Below are 25351 nucleotides of genomic sequence, written 5' to 3'. Positions count from 1 at the left end.
CAGCTCCATATGTGCCTATCTGCAGCCACCACTAGGGGGAGCTCACTGTATGCAGCTTCATACTGCTCTATGTCTACCAGCAGCCACCACTGAAGGGGCTCACTGTATACTGATTTATACTGCGCTATATCTGCCAGCAGCCACCACTAGAGGGAGCTCAGTGTATACAGCTTTATGCTGCGCTATGTCTGCCTACAGCCACCACTAAAGGGAGCTCAGTGTATACAGCTTTATACTGCTCCATTTCTGCCTGCAGCCACCACTAGAGGGAGATCACTGTATGCAGCTTTATACTGCTCTATGTCTGCTTGCAGCTGCTTGGGGGAGCTCACTGTATACAAAGATACATGATAAGATTCTGCCTGCAGCCATCACTAGGGGGAGCACACTGTATCCGTCTTTATACTGCTACATTTCTGCCTGCAGCCACTATTAGGTGGAGCTCACTGTGTACAGCTTTATTCTGCTCCATATCTGCCTGCAACCACCACTGGAGGGGCGCACGGTATACAAAGATACATGATAAGATTCTGCCTGGAGCCACCACTAGGGGGAGCTCACTGTATACAGAGATATATGAGAAGATTCCGCCTGCAGCCAAAATTAGAGGAAGCTCACTGTATACAGCATTAATCTTCCCACAAAGTTGGCTGTCAGGGCATGCTGGGAGATGTAGTCTCACAATAGCTAGACTCCAGACCTTTAGGTTATGACCTTTTCTCACCTTGACTTTAGCAGGGGCACAAGGTGACTGCTAAAATGTATAATCTCAGGGCCTGATTATTCATTTCTGGAAGCAGAATATGAGATAGATAGATAGATAGATAGATAGATAGATATAGTATATCTAACGTATAATCCAGTTTAACCAGAGGTAAAAGAGCAGCGAGACCAACGCTTCCCATAAATCTGTTCTGCAACCTCCTCCTCCCACACACAGCATTGCTTTCATCTGGGTTTCCTTGGTAAAGTCAGACTTTGTCTTTTTTAAGAGGAAATTTAGCAGTGGTGGCCGCGGTGGCTCGGTGTTCACAGGTACATGACTCATGTCGCTCTAGTTTCCCTTTAATATGTAAAGGGAAGAGGCAGATGCAGAGTTCAGAGTGTGAAACTGGAGGGTGGGATGAGGTGCAGCACTACAGAAAACCATCACTTCACAGAAGAGCGTTCAGCAGAGGGGCCGCTCCACAGAATAAGGAAACTAAAAGTAACCGCGGCCACAGATGACTACGCCGGCTTATAAATAGCACCGTAAAACACCTGGAAACCCAAATTTGTGCACCACATGTCTGCATTGCAGAAGAATTCACACCCAACCTGAAAGTGTGAGACCAAGACTACAACTCTCAGCAGGCCCTGACCGATGTGAGAGAACAATGATCTACATTATATAACCCGCCATTCTCAGTATATGGTGCATTCTTTACGCTGGAGAGCGATGGACCGACCTAGAACAAGACTGTGCAGTACGCACAGGCAGTCTCCTGTGTAGCACCAACATACAGTACATAGTAACAGAGTAGTCTCCAAGTCCAATGATGCTACAGAAGAACTGCTAAAGTCACAGTATCCCTTCATCCATCATCCTGCCCTTGTACAGATATACTGTATATCATGACGTCTTAATACAAACACAATTGAAAGTGAAATATCAGAGTAGTCTGTGACACCTCAAGTTCTGAAGGGTGGATTGTGAAGCTCTGAGTGGCTGAGGAGTGTATTGTGAGGCTCTGCAGAGGCCAAGAAGAGAATCGTGAGGTGCTGCAGCGGCTGAGTAGCAGATCGTGAGGTTGTGTGGCAGCCGAGGAGGAGATTGTGAGGTTCTGCAGTGGCAGAGGAGCGGACTGTGAAGCTCTGCGGCAGCCAAGGAGGGTATCGTGAGGCTCTGTGGAGGCCGAGGAATGGATCGTGAAGAACTGCAGAGGCCGAGATGTGGATTGCAAGGCTCTGCGATGGCCGAGGAGCAAATTGTGAGGCGCTGCGGTGGCTGAGGAGTGGATTGTGAGGCTCTGTGGTGGCCGAGGAGTGGATTGTGAGATTCTGTGGAGGCCGAAGAGCAGATCGTGAGGCTCTGTGGAGGCCAAAAGAGCGAATTGTGAGGCTCTGCGGCGGTCGAGGAGCGGATCATGAGGCTCTGCGGTGGCCGAAAAGCGGAATAAGGGGTGCTGCGGTAGCAGAGGAGCAGATCGGGAGGCTCTGCGGTGGCTAAGGAGCGGATTGTGGGGGTCAGTGGAGGCCGAGGAGTGGATCATGATACTCTGCGTTGGCCGAGGAGTAAATTGTGAGACGCTGTGGTGGCCAAAAAATGGATCATGAGGATCTGCAGTGGCTGAAGTGTGGTGTATCATTATGTTCTGCCGCAGCTGAGGTATTCTGATGTTGTGCTGCAGTAGAAATATAAATTGCCAAAAAAAAAAAATCACAATTCTCACTCTAGGTGTATGGTGGTGGATTTGGAATAAAACAGAAAAATGATCTCTAACCAGAGTTGTTGTCTAATTATTGACCAAATCAACATGCAACACAAGATATTTGACGTAAACAATTCTCTTAGAAATTCTTGGTGTTGTTCTCTCTGTAAATCTGCACTTCCTGCCATCAACACCTCCTGTGATCCTTCTGCACCGCTGAACTCTCAGGAGGCAACTGGAAACAAATGTGACGACAATGACGGAAGCGAGAGCGGTCCTCAGGGGACACACTTCTATATTCTAGGAGATGTCATTAGTCTTCTGGTCACAGTCTGTTCTGGGAAGTGAGAGTTCTCCATCCACCCTCGGGGGAACGGCAAGATGATGAGCACTGACTGGCACTGAACCCCTGGTGTAGAGGCGAGGAGCTTCGGGACACAGGACTTACCACTTATTATTCACGGAAACCATCAACAATCAGTTAAAACATCTTGGAATGCTAAGAGTTCTTTTACAGCGTTATTCCATGGTAAGGTAGCATCCGTCCACAGGATAGCAGCAGCTCTACAAACGTTCGTGATGAACCCGAATGTATGACGTACGCCCTTAGTCTTTCCTGCTCAGCACTTACCGCCTAACACTGTCATTACCAGCAGTAAGACTTGGGACAGTTGTCTATAGCACCCCCAGCTCCTTGATGCCGCTGCTCTTCAGATTCTCCATGAAAGCCGATGTTCTCATCTCTGTATGAAGGAACTTGAGAGTTTACAATTTTTCACCCTCTGGCAAAGAAAGAGAATGATTACCACTCATAGTAGCCAAACTTGTCCGACGTCTTCCAGAAAAGATGTTCTAAAAAAAGCCGCAGCGAGCTCGGGGGACTTACAGTAATAGCTGATTACACAGCCACCACATTCCTGGCCGGGTCGATCTAATAATACAGATGGCAACGTCCTATTACGTGAATAAGCAACTACAGGAGGCGGCTGCTCAGATTATCCCAGGCCTGAGGGTAAAGGCTGCAAAGCAGTAACACCTTGAGTTGTCATCTTCTTTTGGAGCTGTCAGGATGTGACTTTTGGGTCCTTTTCCAAGCTTGAGAATGAGGCACAGCACTGGTGTAGCATTTTGCTTCTAAATTCTCCCTGCACAGCTGCGCTCCTTCTTATGTAGGGAAAGCGCTACAGAGCTGAACCTGTATTATGGGGTCTTCAGTATCAGGAGGAATCCCACTGATCATAATCCTAATAGAAATAAGAATACTCTACACCTTCCTGATGTTGGGTCCCATGGATGGAGCAGGAGCTGTTACACAGCCGGCATTCACCTTGAGCAGCAGCAATCGGCGCTACCTCCGATCACTGCTGTTTAACCATATTAAAGCTGTTGCCAGTCACTGACAGCAGTATTGAACTGGCATGACTGCCAATGGGCACTGACAACCGTATACCCTTCTGATTTGATTGATAGGTATCATGAAAGCATGTAGACTGCTGAAAGCCATTTATTGTTGCCATCCTGATCCTCCTGCAAATCAAGTGGCCATGGGCTAAGGCTTCAGAGAATGTTATTTTAATTAGTGTAATACAATACTGCAGTGTACTATAGACCAAGGGGTCAAATGATCGGACTGCCATTGTGCCACTGTGTAATGCCTGGGACTGAGCCAAAGACCCAAATAAATAAATCCTCCGTCTTTCTACTTCTCCCTGCACCAGTCATAACAGGAACAGCATGAGTTTTCCTTTAAGGCCGGGTACACATCGGCTTTTCGCCGGTTTGATGGATGCGGCGCATGCCAGTACAGTGTATACAGTACACTGGCAACGCAACAAGCGCCGGTCACATGCTGTCATGTGACCGAAGCATGTGACCCGGAAGTTGCGGCACTGCCACTGTACTGTATCATAGTGTACTGGCGTGCACCGCATCCGTCAAAACGGCGAAAAGCCGGATGTGTACCCAGCCTAACTTTCACAAAAAAACATAGGTCACTTTATAGACAAACATGGTACAATGTAGCCAGGGTAGCCCTTGAGGTGTCAACTGACACTATAGTGCCCCCCATGTAGCGCACAATGCACAGTGCCTGCAGCCATTCCTTACACTACTCACAGTAGAGTAGGGGGGGGGGGGGGGGGCTTCCGGAGCATGAGGAATTGGGTCTGCGGAGACATTTTATAGTTTCAAATTTTATGGCTCCAAAAAGTCTGTCTACAAGGAACAGTCTCATCCTTTGTCTTCTCTAGAACAAACCCTACCTAGCTCAGTGCACCGCTCTGCCACCCTAGTACTTACAATTTTAAACTAGATGGATTTCAGGTGAATGAGGAGGTTTCCAAACATTTCCAAAACCCCTGCAGGCAGGCAGGCAGGCAGGAAATACAGGCGAGGAGGCAGCAGAAGAGCCACCTCCTAATTAATATATATAATCAAACCTTTTGTGTAACCTTTACATGTACAGAATTATTTAACCATATTCATGTTCTTTTTCCCCTTCATTATAAAGAAAATATTGAAATATATGTTTGTTTGGTTTTTATTAAATCGGGGGGGGGGGAGGGGGGGCGCCTTACTAGATAACTGTACTTTTTTTCATTCTGTACTGTATACTACATTTTTTTTCTTCAATTTAAATTTACTGGATCTCAACTAATGACAAATCAGACATTGTTTAATCGAGGTTCAACTGGAACATTAACAAAAACGAAAAAAAGCTAATGAAATGCTTTGCGAACAGAGGATAATTCCCTTAATCTTAATATTTTGTTGCACAACCTTTTCTTCACTTGTGATGAGCGAGCACTACCATTCTTGGTACTCCGAACATGCAGTTAGACGCTTGGAATGGTGCGACTCCAGTACCCAAATATAATGGAAGTCAATGGGAACTTGAGCGTTTTTCTGGAAAAATGCTTGTGTTCCCCATTGACTTTCATTATACCCTGTACACGAGTCGAGCCCATCCAAGTGTCCGACTGCTCGTTATGAGGGCTGATCATGGTAGTGCTCGCTCATTACGCATTATTGCTGCAAACAATTTCTGTAACTCTGTGATACTTATGCCACACATCCGCAGATATTTTGGCTGACTCCTGGGAGTAATTGCTCCTGGTGTCTCAGGTGTCAGCTTCCTCCACAGATGTTCAGTAGGATTTAGATCAGAGCTCACAGAAGTCACTTCAAAAGTAGTGTCCAATGCTTCACGCTCAGCCGTTTTTTGATGTTTTTACTTGTGTGTTTTGGTCACTATCCTGCAGCTCAGACCAAGCTTCCTAATACTGAGCAATACATCTCTCCAGAATACATTGAGAGTCTTGAGATTGCATTGTACCCTGCAGATTCAAGAGCCTCTGTGCCAGATACAGCAAATCAGCACAAAACATAACCAATCATCCTCCATGTGTCACAGTAGATAGTGTCTTCCCTGTAAGCAACATGTATATGTCTGAACATACACCTGATGTGACCCCAAGAAGCTCCAGTTTTGTCTCATCTGTCCAAAAAATGTCCTCCCAGAAGCTTTGTGACTTGTCATTATGTAGTTTAGTATATTCCAGGTCTGTTTTTTTTTATTAATTTGCTTTCTACAATGGTTTCCTTCTGTGTCTTCTTCCATGAACTCCACTTTGGCCTAAACAGCAATGAATGGTGCAAAACTGATACTGATAGACTTTGACCATGGAGGTCACCTCTGATCTTTTTGGAAGTTGTTCTGGGCTCTTTGCTACCATTAGTATTTTCAGCCTCTTCAATTTGTCATCAATTTTCTTCTTGTGGCCGCATCCAGGGTGGTGGGCTGCGGTACCATTGCCCTTAAACTTGTGAATTTGCAACTCTAATTAACAGGAACTCTTTACAGATGGGTCTTATAACCTTTAACATGTTTGGCTATAATTTTCTTTCTAATCTCCTAAGAGATCTCTCTCCTTAGCTTTCTTTTGTACATGTTCAATGTGGTAGATATGATAACAAACAGCACAATGACTACTTTTCAACCCTGTAAATAGGCAGTGACTGATTACAAATTTGTAGGCACCTGTGATGCTAATTACAGGACACACGTTAGCTTCACATGTCCCTATAGTCAAATTATTTTCAATCTTTTCTAGTGGTACCACCATTTTCATTTATTTTCTGTTGACTCAAAATTCAAAAGAAAAGTCTGATTTTATTAGTTGATTTTTCCGTAAATTACTTTTGTCAGTTTCAAGTTATTTCAGTGACCATTGTGAAGTTTTATTATTTTACATGAAGGGCAACAACAATGTCCAATTTTTCATTATTATTACAAATGAGTAGTACACATGCAAGAGAATTTTATTTCACTTTTATTTTCTTGAAAAATTGTAGTATGCATAAGACAATGTGGGATGGGGGGTGGTGGAAGAAAAATGTTTTGCTTCATATATGAATGCATATTTTGCATGTATATACATACTTATGAATAAATTCTAATATAGGGTACAGAGGATGACAGGCCTATATGTGCACACACTTTAACCCACTGACACTAATTGGTAAGACACTGAACCAATTTATCAGCAGAGGCAGTGTGGCACTATGTGCAGAGAACTCCATTTATTTTTTGTAGTGCCAACACCTTCCCCCCCCCCTCCCCTTCCTACAAGCTTCCTGTTTGCCTTCATTATCATTACTCATGCCTTGTACAGATGTGTCCATAATCTGGTCACGACGATTTCTGGAAGCAATCTGCACTATTTCAGTGACCCCTATGACTCTTTGACGTAAGGATACCACATCATTGTTGTGACCGAGATGGATACTTACGGGTTTCTGCTTGGAAAGGTCTAACCAAGATTAATGCCATGGCAGGGTGCCAGTCGCTGGGGTGAGGGACTTCATAACACCAAATGTGCAAAGTTAAGGTTTTATTTGCTTCCATGGTTTATACACAAGTCCTATTAAATAGTTCTGCAAATTAGTAATAACAGTTCTTAGCGGAAGACTCTTTACCCGGATACATGGCGTGTCGGCAGGAGAGGGAGAAGCCACAAACAGCTGTGTAATACTGGAGTGAAAAGCATCCTCATCAAAAGGCATCATTGTGGATCCGCGGGAGACAGCATCCATATCCAGAATGAATTATCACTGCAGCGTACCGGCCGCCCACACCTGGGGAAAGACTAGCGTGAGAAGGAAATACATACAGTTGGCTCTATACACAGCTGAGGGTTTGTTACAAGTGTATCCAATCTGTAGCTGCACAATATTACAGTATCAGCTCAGGGGAGGTTAGGATTACTAGTACAAGAAAGTATCACTGCATTGATTCTTTTACGGGATGTGCCGAAGATTAGTGGTGGTGATATCCAGATGAAGTGGCCGTGACGGCCATCCTGTACATGTGACGACACTGCGGCGGGTGCGTGTACTAGGTATCATATATCCTTACACCTCTCCCATGAGATGGGATTTGAAGGTGCAAGCTGCAGACATAGATGACATACCCCAGGTATGTGATGAGACCCTCTCCCACCCTTCCTTAGAATCAGGCCTGCATATGCAGTGATGCATCCACTGTTCCTGTACCCATCTGCAGACAGAATGACAGCAGATCTGTGCTCACCAACCCTATTATTATTATTATTATTATTATACGGCAGTCATGGAAGGAATGAATGGACCACATGCTATAATGAATGCTGCCCCCCTATTAACGTGCTGGCAGCCCACCCGGACAGTTTTCCTGTAATGACGATTAAGGAAACCCGCTCTATATTTAGGCCTGAGCTCAGGAGGCGGAGGAGTGTGCAGATCAGAACCTCGGCTGATGAGAGCCCCCCTGGAATCTGAATACATTCACTGATGCAAAACTGTGAGGGAGTTTCTAGCATCCGCCCCGTTAACTTCATGGTGATTTCTGCAGCAGCAGCGATTACATTAGTAAGAAGGATGACCTCACCGCTTCAGTTTCTGCTTTAAAAAAGGAAAAAAAAAAGTTACTTCTGTTAAAAGGGGAAGACTTAAGAGAAATCGATGAGACGAATGACTGCCTCATGTCTTCATTGCAAAAGTCAAAAAGGAGTCACGTCACCCAGAAAGGAACAGTTGCGATTGACGGCCACGCGCCTCACTACTTACTGTTCTTGTGCAAGGATTCTGGGCAACAGGGGGTACGTGTGCAGCGCCACCGGTCTCCGAGCCACACACGCGTGCAGCGCCGCCGGTCTCCGAGACACACACGCGTGCAGCGCCGCCGGTCTCCGAGACACACACGCGTGCAGCGCCGCCGGTCTCCGAGACACACACGCGTGCAGCGCCGCCGGTCTCCGAGACACACAGGAAAAGGCATGAGTGTATAATGCCCCTCTCCGAACGACAAGTGGGTACTAATGCTGCTCTCCGGGAGACACACAGGGGGTGAGGCACGAGTATATAATGAAGGTCTCCAGGCGATGGAGGGGTGAGTTACAAGTATATAATTCCATTCACCAGGCAGGGAAGGCACACGTATATAATACCGATCTTCAGGCGACAGGTACGAGTGTATAATGTCAGGTAGCTCGTGTGTAGTAATGCCAGTCAGCAGGGGAGCACCACGCTATAGCGGCTACATTTTTCTCACCCATATTAGAATTGAGAGTTGCTGTCCAAAGGTGGATCTTCTGACCCTGAGCCAAAGTCATCACGGCCATCTAGGATATTGTCAGTGTAACCCACGAAATAATGTTTCCATGAATTAGGCAGAATCTGATCAGGTTCTCTAAATGCAAAACAGTTTCTGTTCACCGACAACAAGAATGGATTTTGAGAATGGGGAAGACTATCTAAAATAGAATAAAAGGACCAACTGCTGAGATCTTCCCTACCCAAAGTACGTGTCAGCGCTTTCCTGTACCACGGATCACCAAATCTATAAAGAAATGAGCAATTTGCATTGTGCTGGCCTGATCCGTTGTCTCTCTCTGGTCCCCGGTGGAAGCTGGAATCCGAACGCTTGTCATAACTAGTGACCAAATCTCACACCACCCAATGACGTTGAGGGACCTAGTGACATAGCTGCTCAGGGTGCCACGGGGAACCAGACCACGCCACTGCAAATCACATTACCCATCTCCAGGGATGCAAATTTCTTACCATTGGGGACATTTATGCCACTGTCTGGCCCATCAGAGCCATCAGTAGTGGTATACATTGAAGGAAACCTTTGGCACAAAGACCCCAACCTATAAAAAGGTTGGACTGATTCCTCCAAAAATAAAAAGAAAAGGGAAACGTATTAGATTTTCGCCGCTGCCGTCACTCACTGGAACTTCAGAAGAAATTTTTTATCAGAGGCGTCACCAGCTTCACCCAGAGCTTCACATATCGGCTTGGATGCCGGAAGGTTTCGGGGGTCACGTCAGCTGATCGCTCGTACAAATGCTGCTGCTCCTGTAGAAACAAATAGAAATGTCCCATTTCAGCAAATAGTCCTTCCTTCATCTGAGACTGCCAGTCTTCAGTTGTTACATCTGATACTGACCGGTCACCGATTAGAGGATTTGCTCCTTCAGAGCTGACCTGGCTGAGCAGGAACACTACTTCATATATAAATCTGTATTTATTGGAATGATGGCTTACGCTGCTGAATCTGATGCTGCCCCCGACTCCTATCACACAACCTCTGGGACGTAGTAAGCTGGTGCCAGTAAGCGCACAATGTGGGGTGTGTAATAAGGAAGTTTACCGCATGCATCGGGGACTATGGCCTCCTGACCAGCACATCCCACAGCGGCAGAACAAGGACGTGGAGGGATTTCCTGACTTACAGTAAATCTAAGTGAATAGACATAAAGAGAAGAGATTTCAATGCCGCTCACATGGGCCGATGTGGAGTTATGCAAATAAAAAGCAATCACTTACGTCTCCCCCTCCCCCGTGGTCATTGTCCTCACTAACACACAGGGAAATGGAGACTCATCCAGCAGAACGCTTTACTGACAAAGCTTTTCTATATACAGAGAAGCAGTTTACAAAACTTCACCTCTGATGCTGCAAACATGATGAAGATTTCTCAATCCGAGCCGAATACAGGAAAAAGAGAAACCTTTTATAGAAGTTACAGGAAAGAGAACATACGTAATGGCTCCGGAAAAGCAAGCCAGAGGGAGAAGCGTCCGCAGGACAGTAAGTGTCCGATCACTGGGATGTCCTCACCAGGACGAGATCGGGTCAGGCCAGCAGTCCTGTGTCCCCCCTACATGTGTACTGCTGCTCCATTAGAAATCTATAGAGATTATGAACTTCATCAGTACCATAAACTTAATAGAGGGCCGAAGAAGGAGCAGGAGGCCCCAGGGCCCGGAACGGAGCAGGAGGCCCCAGAACGGAGCAGGAGGCCCCAGGGCCCGGAACGGAGCAGGAGGCCCCAGAACGCAGCAGGAGGCCCCAGGGCCCGGAACGGAGCAGGAGGCCCCGGAACGGAGCAGGAGGCCCCGGAACGGAGCAGGAGGCCCCGGAACGGAGCAGGAGGCCCCAGGGCCCGAAACGGAGCAGGAGGCCCCAGGGCCCGAAACGGAGCAGGAGGCCCCAGAACGGAGCAGGTGGCCAGAGGGCCCGGCGCACACTTCCAGTGCACAGATGTGCCCCACTTAAGAGAAGGTGCCCTACTTATACTAAAGCACTGGCTGGGATGGATGTGCAGCTTTGTAAGCAATGACTAAATTCTGCATCCTGCTTCCATATCTCAGGACATGGGTGGACGAGGGAAGGGTTGTTGTGTCCTTCTAATTTCCTGGAATGGAAAAACAAAAATAAAAAAACAACTAAAATCCTCCTATCGGCTGGATCTCTCAGGTGAAGGGATTTCTCATAAGAGATAAAAATAAAATATCATCTGTCAATATAAAAAAAAAAAAAAAAAAGCTCACTCATTATAGGCGGTCGGGGGGGCTACATCTGACCTTGCAGGGAAGGAATTGCTGAGAGATCAGAGGAGAAACTGACTTGGCAGCCGTGGAGGGGATTCTCTGAGACACTTCAGTAATGACAACCGACCACAGACTGCTCTTTATATAGAGCGAGTCCCGTACAGATCGAAACAAACCCACCCTCCCCCCCCTCCAGCAGCCCCCCGCACAGGCGGCAGTCACCTGATGGAGCTGCCGCTGCAAGTCTTTGTTTTCGGTCACTAGGGCGATTTGTGCTTCCAAATCCCGGTGGACAGATCTGTACCCAAAGTTCGGAGAACCGATGAGTGTAAGACATGGCATGTTTTTACCCGCCGGGTACAGCCACAGACCTGCAGGGAGCATAAAACAAAAAAAAAAACCAAGTTATAAGGAAAATTAAAAAAAAATAATTATGTAACTAATTAATTTATCATTACACAAACAAAATAAAAAAAGATCAGTGGCGCCTAAAGCTTATCTCTGGACCCACCAAGGGCTCACTCTGCCGAGGTTTCCTGGAAGTGTAAAGCAGGATTTACGGGCAGTGGCTTGTCAGGTCGAGCCAGTTTTACGGCAGGAGACACCCGAGCTGGGTTTCTATAGAGCAGAATAAGGAGAAGGGGAACAGGAGCCGGTCACATTATCTAAGAGCGGGTCCTGACTTGACCATCTTACTCGAAATGTCTTGTGTTCCCAGAGCCTGTACAGGCAGAACCGACAGCAAGAGGGTGACAGTCGCTGCCAAGTAGCGTTTGGCACAACATCAAACCAAGGCTGACCGCTCTGAAGCAAGAAGGTCGACCCAAACCCTACAAACTGGACTGTACCTGGACTGGTGTGATCGGCAGCCATGAAGGAAGTGGGATGCTTTATGGCAGGTCATAAAATCGTATGCTCGATAGTGAATATGGTATTAAAGGGGAGCAGTTGTCAGTAGCAAAGAAGCAAAATGTATGCCATTTCCCACTGATCGCTGAATACACCACAGCGCCATGCAGTGTGCAGTGGCCGTTTCAGGTACTGCAACTCAGATCCTATTGAAGTGAATGGGATCCAGGAACGGCCTTTATATAGAGACCTGCTGATCGGTGAAGGAGCAAGGTGTCTAAGCCAACAATATCCAAGTCCTGAGACGTCCCCCTTTAATCCTCCCCCCCCCCCCCTCACTTTGCTTTTTAGTCGATCATTCTATAGTTTTTTGTGCCATTTTAGAGTCCATATGAGACTTTTTTTTTTTAATTTTAATTACCATTTTCTTGCTATTGAATAGTTTTGTAAAACTGGGGATCTCAAATGGTCCTCAGCTGACATGACAAACCATCAGCACCTAGTGATCACATCGTGGGGGGGTCCCAACCCTTCATCTTAGTCTCCCTCACCACAGGGGCATATCAAAAGTTAAGTTGTTGTGATCGGAGCCCGCTGTGTACAATAAATGTACAGCAAATGTTACAAGTCACAAAAAGTTGCATTGGGATTTATACGCTCTGAAGGAAAATCAGATCCTCGTCTTACCTTTGGCGTGGAACGTCCACTGGTCCCTGAAGTATTCCCGCAGTTGGACCCTCAGCCGCTGCCCTTGTCTGCAGACCTCATTATAAAACTGATGTTCTATGTGTACATAGGCCGCTGGGATGGCTCCTGCGATGCCCTTTGCTCCGAAGAAGCCATTGACCTCAGGTGAGGCCAGGAGAATGTTGTAGTCGGCCCGCGTGCCCAGCACCAGGTCCATATAACCCTGCGTCAGGTTGAAGTACCCCGTGGTCAGATGCAGCTGGTCTCCACGCTCTGCTTCTGTCAGTAATGTCTCTGTCACCAGTTCGTCTATCTGGATCCCAAATGGCTTCATTTGTATTAGCGGGTAAACCCAAGTGTCCGCAGCCTCTGTGGCCCCGGTGGGCTCTCGGCTCTGGAAGCTGGCGCTGTGCAGCTCACACTGCTTGTGTCGTGCCGTCTCGATCACGTTCATTACTCTGTTCTTGGCGGCTTCACAGTATTTGGCTTTGTCTCCTGTAAAATGAGAACTTCTTTACTACGCATCACGGAATTGTAGAACCAACCAAAAATGCCGCCATGTTTGCATGAAAACAGACAATTCGATTCGGACAACCTATATCAAAAGAATGGGTGCCATTTAACACAATCTTATTTCCCCTTTGCCCAAAACTATTGGAAATTGTGAAATTCCCCTTGTGTGGTGCATGGACCCTCTTTAGAAGCTACTTGCCTTCATACGGGTGCTCCATTCCCTCTTCCACATGAATGGTATCATCCGGCTCCAGCTGCAGGGAAACATCTCCGACAGCCGCCACCAGCTCATCGAAGAAATCCGCCATTTCTGAGCAGCCCTGTAATAGGATGTACCGGTCCTGGCGATTCGTAAAGTAGGAGTCGCTCAGGTTCGCTCTGAAAAGAATATACATGATGAGAAAAATCCAGAACAATACTCCAGGATCTGGTTCATTTTGTATCCAAACTGAGTATGGTTGCTTGGCTTGTGGTGTCTGCCAGAAAGGTGGGTGGGCACGCAGTCATTTTAAGCAAAAAGGCCGGGGCACGTTCTGTGACCGCCATCGTTCCAGTCCCTCCACGATCAGTGTAACCACTTGATAGGTGGCAGTGTAACCCCCCCCTCCCCGGAATAAAAGAATCTTCTGTTGAAATTCAACATTCATGACCCTTCTATTGCTGGACAGCAACTCATCCTGACAAAACGGGCAGGAATGGCGAAACCTCACGTCCCAGTTTGGTTGACTTACCCACTAAGGATGACATTGTCATCAAACAGATAGATCTTCATGTGCTGCAGGCCGATTGTCTCATTGAACCTCTCTGGTGCAAGAAGACGCAGGAGCCCACGAAGGTTTGGAGTGTGAAATAGGGACACGCGTACCCGGTCTGGGTACCTCCGTAGTAAGGGGAGTAACATTGTGCGAGAATTCTTCTTTCCTGTAAAAAAACATGTAGGTTATCCATGAAAATTGCAAACCGTATAAACACAATTGCCAGTCACCCATGCGACAACACGAGATTAGGGGGAAGTTACAACCTGGAAGCCCAGGAACCATCACTGACCTCGCGATCCTCTGGTGTAGTCCAGCAGAACAGACACGTGGAGGTCAGGCCGGTCCGTTCTTTGTAGGGTTTCCTCTATGCAGTCTACCTAAACCAGCAAGACAAAAGAATTTTATCTAATACTGGCCAAAGACGCAAAATAAGCCAGAAGTACTGCGGCTGCTGTCAGACAGGTTTTCCATCAGGTGAGCAGAGAGCGCACAATGTCTAAAGTCATCAGATGGACAGGAAAACAAGAACCTGTCTGCCAGATCTGTCCATCAACATTAGGAGAGTCGGTCGGCCCTTGAGAAGACAATTCGTTAGAAGTCTTAAAACAAGTGTAAGGTATAAGAAGCGTAATTGGCCATGTCAGCAAATCAGATCACTGCTTAAAGAGTAGTAGAGCTAAATAAAAAAAAACAAAAAAAACCCAAAAACTAAAGATCATCAACAACTACATATAAGAAAAGCCGCTCACCAGTTCTTGCTCCAGGACTCCTGTGCCCAGGTACAGAGATGCCATCGTGATTCGAGTCTTGGCAGTTTTCGCCTGAGACTGAAAAAAAATAAAATTAAAAAAAATAAAATAAATAAAATATCTTCCAGCCACCTGATGACCTATGGATCACACTGGGTGACAGTGAAGGCAATTTAGTGCACGGATTCTGTAGAGTCACACTCTTCCATTAGATCTCCTCCCCTACTACTGCAGATCCCGGCCCAGCACGGCATCATTTTCTGAACATGGCATGATGGTGGTCTGTTTCAGGTTAGTAGAGCAGGGTCACCTGTGCCAGGCAATGCCCAGCTATGTGCTTATATCAGTAATTTATGCAACTTATAGTTCACATCAGTGAGTCCTCAGCGACAAGCTCCAGTGTCCGGCCAGGTACTAAAAGTTGTGAGTGCTATTGTCGCAGGCAGAGGGGCCGTGCTCGCTACGCTCGGGTCCGGGGCTGCTGCTGCTCGGTGGCTCGAGCGGTGGGCCGGACCCGGGGACTCTAGCAGCGCTCCTCGCCCACGAGTGAAAAGGGATGGTTTGTTTGGGGGGGATAGTTTGTGACGCCACCCACGGGTCGTGGTGACAATGGGCACCACCGCTGCTGGTGACGGGGATCCCGGGAGCGATGGCAGGGAGCAGCTAGGATGTTTGTTCCCCCTCCGTGGGTAGGGGTTGGTGATCCCAGGGCCCGGTGGTGGTACGGGGAGGCAGGGAGGCTGAGTTGCAGGGGCAGCGCGGCGCGGTGCCGGATGGCACTGTTGTACTCACTCAGGCACAGATTCACAGAGTCTCTGGTAAACCAAACGGCTGGATGGACGGGTCCCGCAGCCGGCTGCAGTGTCTTTGCTCTCCCCGGACAGGTTGATGGTGGCTGTCTTTCCCTGCACCTGTGTAGAATGTATTGACTCCGATGGTCTCCCAACGGTAGTCCGCTCCCCGGCGTGTATGTACCGAAGGAGCCAGTTTTGCCCGCAGGCGCTGGCCCTTGGATCTCTAGCCTATGGCGGTGGCTTTTTATCCTCACTGTGTGGACGGTTGCCTTCTGTCGGGTCTTGGGTGTGAGGGAACCCCTGAGGTCCCGGTCACGATCTGATTTGACCGTTGTCGGCGGCTCCTAGCCTGGTCGGGGTCTGATGGCCCTGCCTTTGTGCTTGGTTAAGATCTGCTCCCCGGCTCGGTACCGGCGGGCCACCGCCCGTCCCCGGTCCTACGGTTCCGCTGACCTTCGCCAACTCCTGCAGACGGCCACCCCCGTCTGCCGACCTTACTGACAGTGCCTGGGCTCCTACCAAGACACCAACAGTTTCTGTCCTGTCACTTTCAACTCCAACTTGAATCTCTGAACTGAACTAACTGCTTTTTCCGGCCTCCAGGCCTGTGAACTCCTCGGTGAATGGGGCCATCCGCCTGGCTCCGCCCCACCTGGTGTGGACATCAGACCCTGGAGGAGGCAACAAGGATTTTGTTTGACTGTTCCCTAACCAGGGGAGCGGGTGTGTGTGATGTTGTGTTTGTGACTACCTGGGCTAGTCCAGGGCGTCACACTATTGATTCCAAGTCAAGCTGTACGTGAAGGGGGCTAGCTGAATGCTTATTTAAATGCCTAAACCAGCCCCCGTTCTTGGTTTATATTTTTGGAAGTGACAGTGAAGGGGGCTGGCTTAGCTATTCACAAGCCCTTTCACACACAGTTGTACCAGTCATGCACTAATACAGGAAACATGGACCTGTGTTCGGATACAAACCATAGGACCACCTGCCCAGATCTGGGACTTCTAGCTGATCATTGGTACCTATCAGATGTGATGTATTTAAGTCCTCTTAGATAAAAGTTGGCTCCCCCCCCCACCCCACTCTTGCCTTGGACTATGCTGAAAATTCAACTGAATCCATCTGCAATGCCACAGAGCCTGTTTCAGGAAAAAAGAAAGCCATTCCCCCCATTCTGATACACTTCTTCCCCACTGGAGGCCCATCCTTTATGTAGGCCATCAATACCAGATCTCAGGCGGCGTGATCAGCATTTTCCTTCCCTACCCATTATCTCTTTCTTACCGGGCACTTACTTTCATTATTTGGTAGAACTCGGCTGGGCTGCTGAGAATCTTCACGCTCGAACCGGAGATTCCGAATTCTGGTACCAGGTTCCCCACCCATTGAAAACGATGGGCTCCCCGGGGACAGACACAACCTAGTGTGGGGCGCTGCGTGGTGGCTGGTGGGACAGAGGGAGCCACAAGTGGAGCCAGAAGAAACAAAGGTGTCCTGAAACCAGAAGAAAAACAAAATATACTACATTTGCCGATGAAATCAACTTTCACATATGCGGTTTTCCAATAAGCCTTTTTGACAGGCTGACTTAAGGCGCCTAAACTTCCAGATTAGCAGAGGTTGTCAGCTTGGGTGTTACGGGGTATGTGGATGGGACCCCCATTTATCCTCCAGAGCAGAGCGGAGCTGGCGGCTCTCATGCTGGAGAACCTCCAGGTCTCCTCAAGCCAAACTGACATGGATGTTCCCATCTTTGAGATGTATAGAAGACTATCTGTAGTACCCAGGCGTTGCCCGGGATAGTAACGGTCTCTGTCTCTCTCCCAGTCTCTGTCTGTGTGTCGCTGTCTGTCTGTCTCTTTCCTTGTCTGTCTGGTTCTGTCTGTATTTGCATCAGTCTGTCTCAATCTCTGTATCTGTCTCTCTCTCTCTCTTTGCCCGGCTGTCTCTGTCTTTTTCTGTCTCTCTCAGTCTCCCCACCGACATCTTTTTACCTCACACATAAGCTTCTTATACTAACAGTTTATTTTGTTCCTATAGCAACCACTGACAGTTGCTATTTATAGCCTGCAGCTCCCACCTCCAGTTTAATGGCTGCAGGATTTTTGTAGAGTAACTGTAAAGTGCGGGGTTACATTTTCCTGCCCAAACATAGCCTATGACGTTCCCTGAGTCACATGCAGTGTCTGTGCAAAATTTTATGATTGTAAATGCGACGGTGCGGATTCCTTTAGCGGACATACACACACCAATGTGTGAAGGTGCTACAGACCTCTGAAGAGCCTTCATACACCGCAATCGGAGATGTAAAGTTTGCAATGCTGCATATCCCCTGTGGGGGCGCTGTACGTAAATTAATCCTTGGGTCTCTGATGATCACAGGTCTCAGAACAGTAGACCAGTAGTCATCTTATTTCCAGACATGCACTTGAATAACTCAATGATTATTACTGGACCCAGTCGGGAGGGGAGGAAGGGGGTGGGGGGGGGGGGTCAGACCGTGGGCAGACCATTACAAAATACATGGAGGTTTTGCAAAAATTTCTATTCCCATTTTTGGAGCGGGAATTTTGGAGAGTCATATTATAAGGAGAAATCTATGACGATATCGGGAAGTCCCGTAGATTTTAGTTTTTTTCTTTCCCTTTTATTTCATCAGTGGTCTCTTACAGGATCATTAACAGTTTCACAGAAAGGAGGAACCAACAACACAGACAGAATTAGTATGGGGATTCCTCTTCCCCAAAAGCGTGCAAGGCTGAAAAGATGGCACGAAACCAAAGAGCAGTGGTCTACCTGTGGTTTCCTAACGATAGCACATCACATGGACAGTTTACCTCCTACACGTGTAATCTATGATCAAGGGGCGCTGGTTAGTCACAGGCCGGCATCAGGCAGCACATCCTAATCCAACAAGAGGAAAGAAAAAAAACAAAAAACACAACACCCGCAGTTCTTCTTAATAAAAACCAGTTGCTTTATTTAATCCATAGAGTTATTTAAAAGCAGACAAAGGCCGGTCTGTGTGTTTCAAGCTGGATTCTCTTAAAGGGAACCTGTCACTAGATCTGGTGACTAAGCTGCGACCACCACCAGTGGGCTCTTATATAAAGCATTCTAAGAGCCCAGGCCGCAGTGTAGAGTGTAAAAATCACTTCATAATACTCACCTAAACTGTCGATACGGTGCAGACTGGTCGAATGGGTGGCTTCGTTCTCCGGGTTCGGTGCTTTGTCCTCCTTCTGAAGCCTGGGTGCATGACGCGTCCTACATCATGCACACGCGCCAGCATTGAGGTCCTGCGCATGCGCACTACAATACTTTGATCTGCCCTGCTAAGGACCTGAATGCCGGCCTGTGTGGATGACGTAGGACTCGTCATGTACCCAGGCTTCAGAAGAAGGAGGACAAAGATGGCCGAGAGAAGAGGCGCTGGACCCGGAGAACGGTGACACCCTCCGACTAGTCTGTACTATCAACCGTTTGAGTATTATAAAGCCATTATTACGTTCTACACAGCGGCCTGGGCTCTTATATACAGCATTCTAGAATACTGTACATAAGAGCCCACTGGTGGTGGCTGCAGCTTATAGTCACCAAATCTGGTGACAGGTTCCCTTTAAAGGGCATAAAAATTAAGATTAGAAATTGCGAAATTTTTAAACATTTTAGTTAAATTTCCAATTTTTTCACAAATGAGAGCAAAAAATATTGTCCTAAATTTACTACTGTCATGAAGTACAATATGTCACAACAATGTCAGAACCACTGGGATACATTGAAGCGTTCCAGAGTTATACCCTCATAAAAAGACAGAATTGTAAAATTCGTCCTGGTCATTAAGGTCAAAATTGACTTTGTCCTTAACGGGTTAAAAATCGCCTTAAAGTAGGAGAGATGAAAGATAAAAAAAAACGGTGATCTCATTCATTATTAGAGAGGACATGGTCACTGGTTTAATGGAGGGGAATAAATAGTCATCTCCTCCTGGCCGAGAAACCTGGAAACCAACTGACGAGGGAATGAATGGAGGTCGGACTTGGAGATTACCGCTAAACAGGCAATAGAAATATTTACAAAATGTCACTACCTTTCTTGCCTTGGGCTAGGTTCACATTTCCGTCACAATCTGCGGCTCTGGTAAACAGCGGAATCCGTTTGGCGGATTCTATTGTTTCCCATAGACTTGTATGAGTGGCAGATTGCGACTGATGACCTTGCGTTGCATCTGCTGCGCGGTGCATCAGTCGTCTTTGGACTGACCGCCGGGAGGAAACAACGCAGAATGTAACGTTTTTTGGGCCGTCAAAATTAACGCACCGCGCAGGAATCCGTCAAGGTTGTAATGTTTGTCTATGGTGCTGGATTCCGTCGTAATCCGTCTTACGACGGAATCCAGCGCTGGTTTCAGTCATGCTCTACTGAGCATGCCCAGCATGTTTGGCACACCCACTGGGCTGTCCCAAACACAAACGGATCGCGACGGATCTGTCAAAAAACGGACGCACAGCGGATGTAACGGACATGACGGATCAGTTTTTTCACAGGATTCCTGTGAAATAACACATCCGTTGCGTCAGTTGCCATCTAAAAAATGACGGATCCGTCGCTGACGGATTTAAAACAACGGAAATGTGATCCTAGCCTTACACTGCACACCCTGATCTTAGTATCCAGAAGCTCAAATAATAAAATACATGTAAATTATATGAAGAAAAAAAAAAATTCCATACATGAGGAAAGAGAAGGAGAAATAGGAACCATTTATAATGATTTCTGGAAGATGGTTTCAAAGGATGATTCATGACGAGAGGGAATCAGCGACCGCTCAGAACTGAGGATTCCCAGAAGCCGGGTGTTTGCCAATGCCAGGTCGGGGCAACAGAACTGAGTCACGGCCCAGAAACGGCTTCCTCTAATTACAAGTGTACGCAGACTACACAGAAACCTCCTCCAACTGCGGCCCCAAATGTTTACACTGAGGCAAAGCTAAACACAGCGGGATACTCCCCGAGATACAGTCATCGCGGACAAGGACACGCACGAAAGTCTGACGTTTATCAAAACAGGGGACTTTGGTGACAGACGCACTCTAGACTGTTGGGGTCCTCCCGTGCTGATCGTCGGAACAGGCACCATGGCCTGCAAGACCACAACCAGGGGTGCCGGTGCCACGACATTGCAATCAAACCAATGAAGAGCCATCCAAGAGCAGCGCCGGAGAATCAGGTGTCCACCTTAGTATCACAGCTAAGAATGGAGATGGCATCAGACAACTCCTCCTGGCAGCAGATTGAGGTCAGATGAGCTTTAGGGAAACAATCCCCTTATTTTGACAAGTGGGGTTAGTTGATGAGGCAGGTATTACCCTCCAGGTGAAGTCTTTGCTCAGTGTCCTTGAGTGCCTGACCGGTTTAGATGACTAAAGACCAATAATGGCCTAAAATGCACATGGCTGGATTAGCACAGAGATCGTTTACCGGCTGATGAATGTGTATGGCCACCCAATGGCTGTGCAACAAAAAACACCCACTTTTGTATCAGTTTTTCAATTCAATTCAATGGGTGAAAAACGCTGCAAGAATCAACAAGCTGCAGATTTTTTCTTGCAGATTTGGTGCAGAAAACAACCTCAACACAACATGAGCACAACACTTCCGGATACTGATTGAAGTTGCTGGCAGTTTTGTGACAAATCTGCCCTCAAAAACATGAAACATGAAAAAAAATGCATTATGGTATGGTATTATGGTGCCAACAAAGAAAAAAAAAAAAAAATAAAAATAGAAAACCTTAAAAAAATGCAGGTTTAGCTTCATTTTTTGTGTATCCTATGTTTATTGTACATGTTTAAATAACTGACCGCAAAATAAAAAAAAAATATATAGATATAAAAAAAAAACAAACAATTTTTGCACTGTGTTCAAAGGTGAAAAAAAACAAAAAAACACATTGTAAGATTTCTGAAATCTCAGCTATTGCTGATGCTTTTAATCTGCATAAAACATGCAAAGAAAAAAAAAAAAAAGCATTGAGTGAACATAGCCTAACAGAATCAAGGTAGAAGCCACCCCCCCCAGAGCAAAGCAGCCACACCCCCCCCAGAGCAAAGCAGCCACACCCCCCCCCCAGAGCAAAGCAGCCACACCCCCCCCAGAGCAAAGCAGCCACACCCCCCCCCCCAGAGCAAAGCAGCCACAACCCCCCCAGAGCAAAGCAGCCCCCCCCCCAGAGCAAAGCAGCCCCCCCCCCCCAGAGCAAAGCAGCCCCCCCCCAGAGCAAAGCAGCCCCCCCCCAGAGCAAAGCAGCCACACCCACCCCCCCAGAGCAAAGCAGCCACACCCACCCCCCCAGAGCAAAGCAGCCACACCCACCCCCCCAGAGCAAAGCAGCCACACCCACCCCCCCAGAGCAAAGCAGCCACACCCACCCCCCCAGAGCAAAGCAGCCACACCCACCCCCCCAGAGCAAAGCAGCCACACCCACCCCCCCAGAGCAAAGCAGCCACACCCACCCCCCCAGAGCAAAGCAGCCACACCCACCCCCCCAGAGCAAAGCAGCCACACCCACCCCCCCAGAGCAAAGCAGCCACACCCACCCCCCCAGAGCAAAGCAGCCACACCCACCCCCCCAGAGCAAAGCAGCCACCCCCCCCCCCCAGAGCAAAGCAGCTACACCCCCCCCAGAGCAAAGTAGCCACACCCCCCCCCCCCAGAGCAAAGCAGCCACACCCCCCCCCAGAGCAAAGCAGCCACACCCCCCCCCAGAGCAAAGCAGCCACACCCCCCCCCCAGAGCAAAGCAGCCACACCCCCCCCCCAGAGCAAAGCAGCCACACCCCCCCCCCCAGAGCAAAGCAGCCACACACCCCCCAGAGCAAAGCAGCCACACACCGCCCCCCCAGAGCAAAGAAGCCACACACCGCCCCCGACCCCAGAGCAAAGAAGCCACACACCGCCCCCCCAGAGCAAAGAAGCCACACACCGCCCCCCCCCCAGAGCAAAGAAGCCACACACTGCCCCCAACCCCAGAGCAAAGCAGCCACACCCCCCCCCCCCCCAGAGCAAGGTAGCCACACCCCCCCCCCCCCAGAGCAAAGCAGCCCCCCACCCCCGGAGCAAAGCAGCCACCAGGGTGAACAGTCAGGGACCCCATAATCCCAACCAGACCACAGTAAACCCAATCCACATCTCCGGGTTTAATCCCCAGCTGCGTCAGGGCACAATTTGTGCCTTGATTTTTGGATTATGTGAATAAACCCCATCTTAAAAATAAGTGAGGGAGGCTATAACATTTTTTTTCTAAACTCCTCTCCCTGATATAAACCTGTCCACTGAGATCGGGGGGGAGTGGGAGCGGCTGGCAGTCTTCCTGTTAACGCTTGTTGCTGACGGCCCATGTATATAGACATATACTGTATACCTCTGCTATACCGGCCACGTGACGCCAGCCTCGCTGCACATGAACCCGATACCCAGAATAAACCAGATTGCACAATGGAGGTTATGTCCCAGGAAACAAGTATATTCTAAAAATATCTTACACCACGGCCTGCGTCAGAAAATGCAAACTGGGTTTTTGTTACTAAAGTTCCTGGTTGGGTAATGTCAAGACGGTTTCTAAACTTTACTCAAGATGTCAGGATACTGGAAAATTAGCTCATTATTCCTCATCTTTATCAATAAGGCAATTACGAAATCTCAAGCGCTTTCCAAACCACGTGGGCGACTCCTCACCCCGTCTAACCGGATTAATCAGTTCTATTAATTGTAAATATTTGCATTGGAGATGGATTTCTGATAATGGGCAGGGCTGTGGGACCACCATCCGTGCAGAAAGAGGAGGGGATCCTACTGAGGCACGCTATGTGGGGTGTAGGCAGCGCTTGTGGGCCCCATTATGGCAGATCTCGTGTGTATACAGCGCAGAGTCGGCTGGATTAAGTAAACCTTCCCGCGCCAGAAAACAACACGGCCCTTACTGGCAGGTAGCCCCTTTCTCGTACGGAGGGAGCTCTGCTATTCCTCAAGTGGCGGATAACAATAACATTATGTAAGATGTCAGAGGAGAAGACAAGTGGGGTAGAGATTATTACTAGAACCCAACCGAGAATGGAGGAACACGGGAGGTGAGCGTCTAGTGATCACTAAAGACACACGTTTTACCCCCCAACATTTACCAGATCATATACATAAAAGTCCCTCATGCAAATACTGATGCCAAGTTACAGCCTGTATTATACTCCAGAGCTGCGCTCATTCTGCTGCCGCACTGGGTTAGTGGAGTGGGTCATACAATGGGCAGATATTGGCAATGGTATTGCCAAACACGCAATGTCGATCTGACACCGACAATTTACAGCTTTAACATCAGTGTCATCTTGGTGCCCTCTAAATAACTCAACACACAGGCAATGTCTAAACCACTGGCAACAAAAGTGAGTATACCCCAAGTGAGAACAGACTAATTGGGCCCAAAGTGTCAATATGGAGCCACCAATTTTCCATGCACAGCCTTAACTCTTTTGGGTATGGAGATCAATAGAGCTTCACTGGAGGCGCTGGATCCTCTTCCATCCTCCATGACGACAACACGGAGCTGGTGGGCGTTAGAGACCTTGCGCTCCTCCACCTTCCGTCTCAGTAGGCCCCATAGATGCTCCATAGGGTTTAGGCCTGGAGTCATGCTTGGCTACCCCAGCACCTTCACCCTCAGTTTCTTTAACAAGGCAGTGGTTGGGGTCATTGTGGAATATGAATGGAGGGGATCATGCTCTGCTTCAGTATGTCACAGAGACATGTTTGCATTTATGGTTCCCTCAATGAACTGCAGCTCCCCACAGCCGGCAGCTCTCATACAGCCCCAAACCATGACACTCCAACATTGTTTGACTGTAGGCAGGACACACTTGTCTTTATACTCCTCACCTGGTTGCCACCATGCACGCTTGCCGCCATCTGCACCCAAATAAGTTTATCTTTGTCTTAGACCACAAGACATTGTTCGGAATCCGTATCCTTAGCCTTCTTGTCTTCAGCAAACTCTTTGCGGCTTTCTTGTGCATCGTCATTAGAAGAGGCTTCCTTCTGGGATGACAGCCATGCAGACCAAGGTGATGCAGTGTGCGTTGTATAATCTGAGCACTGACAGGCTGATTCCCCCACTCCTGTAACCACCGCAGCAATGCTGGCAGCACTCATATGTCTCTTTTGAAAAGACAACCTCTGGATATGATGCTGAGCACGTGCACTCGGCTTCTTTGGTCAACCATGACAAGGCCTGATCGGAGTGGATTTTGTCTTGTTAAACCTCTGTATGGTCTTGGCCACCGTGCTGCAGCTCAGTTTCAGGGTGTTGGCAATCTTCTTCTAGCCTAGATCATCTTTATGTAGAACAACAATTCTTTTTTTTCAGATCCTCAGAGAATTCGTGGCCATGAGGAGCCATGAGGAACTTCCAGTGACCAGTATGAGAGAGTGTGTGAGTGATAACACCAAATGTAACACACCTGCCCCCCATTCACACCTGAGAACACTAATCAGTCACATGAGACCAGGGAGAGAGAAAATGGCTTATTGGGCACAATTTGGCCATTTTCACTTAGGTGTGTACTCACTCTTGTTGCCAGCAGTTTAGACATTAATAGCCGTGTATCGGGTTATTTTGAAGGCACCAAATTTATACTGTTATACAAGCTGTGCACTGACTACTGTA

At 47.9% G+C, this 25351-nt stretch overlaps 1 protein-coding gene across 3 annotated transcripts in view; it reads right to left on the bottom strand.

Annotated features, from left to right (window-relative positions):
* Positions 1 to 6725: 6725 nt before the first annotated feature.
* Positions 6726 to 25351, bottom strand: part of PGS1 (phosphatidylglycerophosphate synthase 1) — a 30013-nt gene continuing 11387 nt past the window's right edge. The window contains exons 2-10 of one of the 3 annotated variants that reach the window (XM_075350668.1): positions 16934 to 17132; positions 14844 to 14921; positions 14384 to 14471; positions 14068 to 14257; positions 13536 to 13714; positions 12824 to 13318; positions 11510 to 11658; positions 9683 to 9809; positions 6726 to 7558 (exon numbers count right to left, since the gene is read on the bottom strand). In XM_075350668.1, coding sequence (XP_075206783.1) covers positions 9690 to 9809; positions 11510 to 11658; positions 12824 to 13318; positions 13536 to 13714; positions 14068 to 14257; positions 14384 to 14471; positions 14844 to 14921; positions 16934 to 17132 — 1498 coding nt within the window. In that variant the 3' untranslated portion in view covers positions 6726 to 7558; positions 9683 to 9689. Of the gene's footprint in view, positions 7559 to 9682; positions 9810 to 11509; positions 11659 to 12823; positions 13319 to 13535; positions 13715 to 14067; positions 14258 to 14383; positions 14472 to 14843; positions 14922 to 16933; positions 17133 to 25351 lie in introns of those variants that run through there. The other 2 variants (XM_075350667.1, XM_075350669.1) reach the window with 2 other exon arrangements.

This window comes from Anomaloglossus baeobatrachus, chromosome 5 (assembly GCF_048569485.1).
Source record: "Anomaloglossus baeobatrachus isolate aAnoBae1 chromosome 5, aAnoBae1.hap1, whole genome shotgun sequence".
Classification (NCBI taxonomy): domain Eukaryota; kingdom Metazoa; phylum Chordata; class Amphibia; order Anura; family Aromobatidae; genus Anomaloglossus; species Anomaloglossus baeobatrachus.
This window is presented reverse-complemented; position numbering and strand designations above follow the sequence as displayed.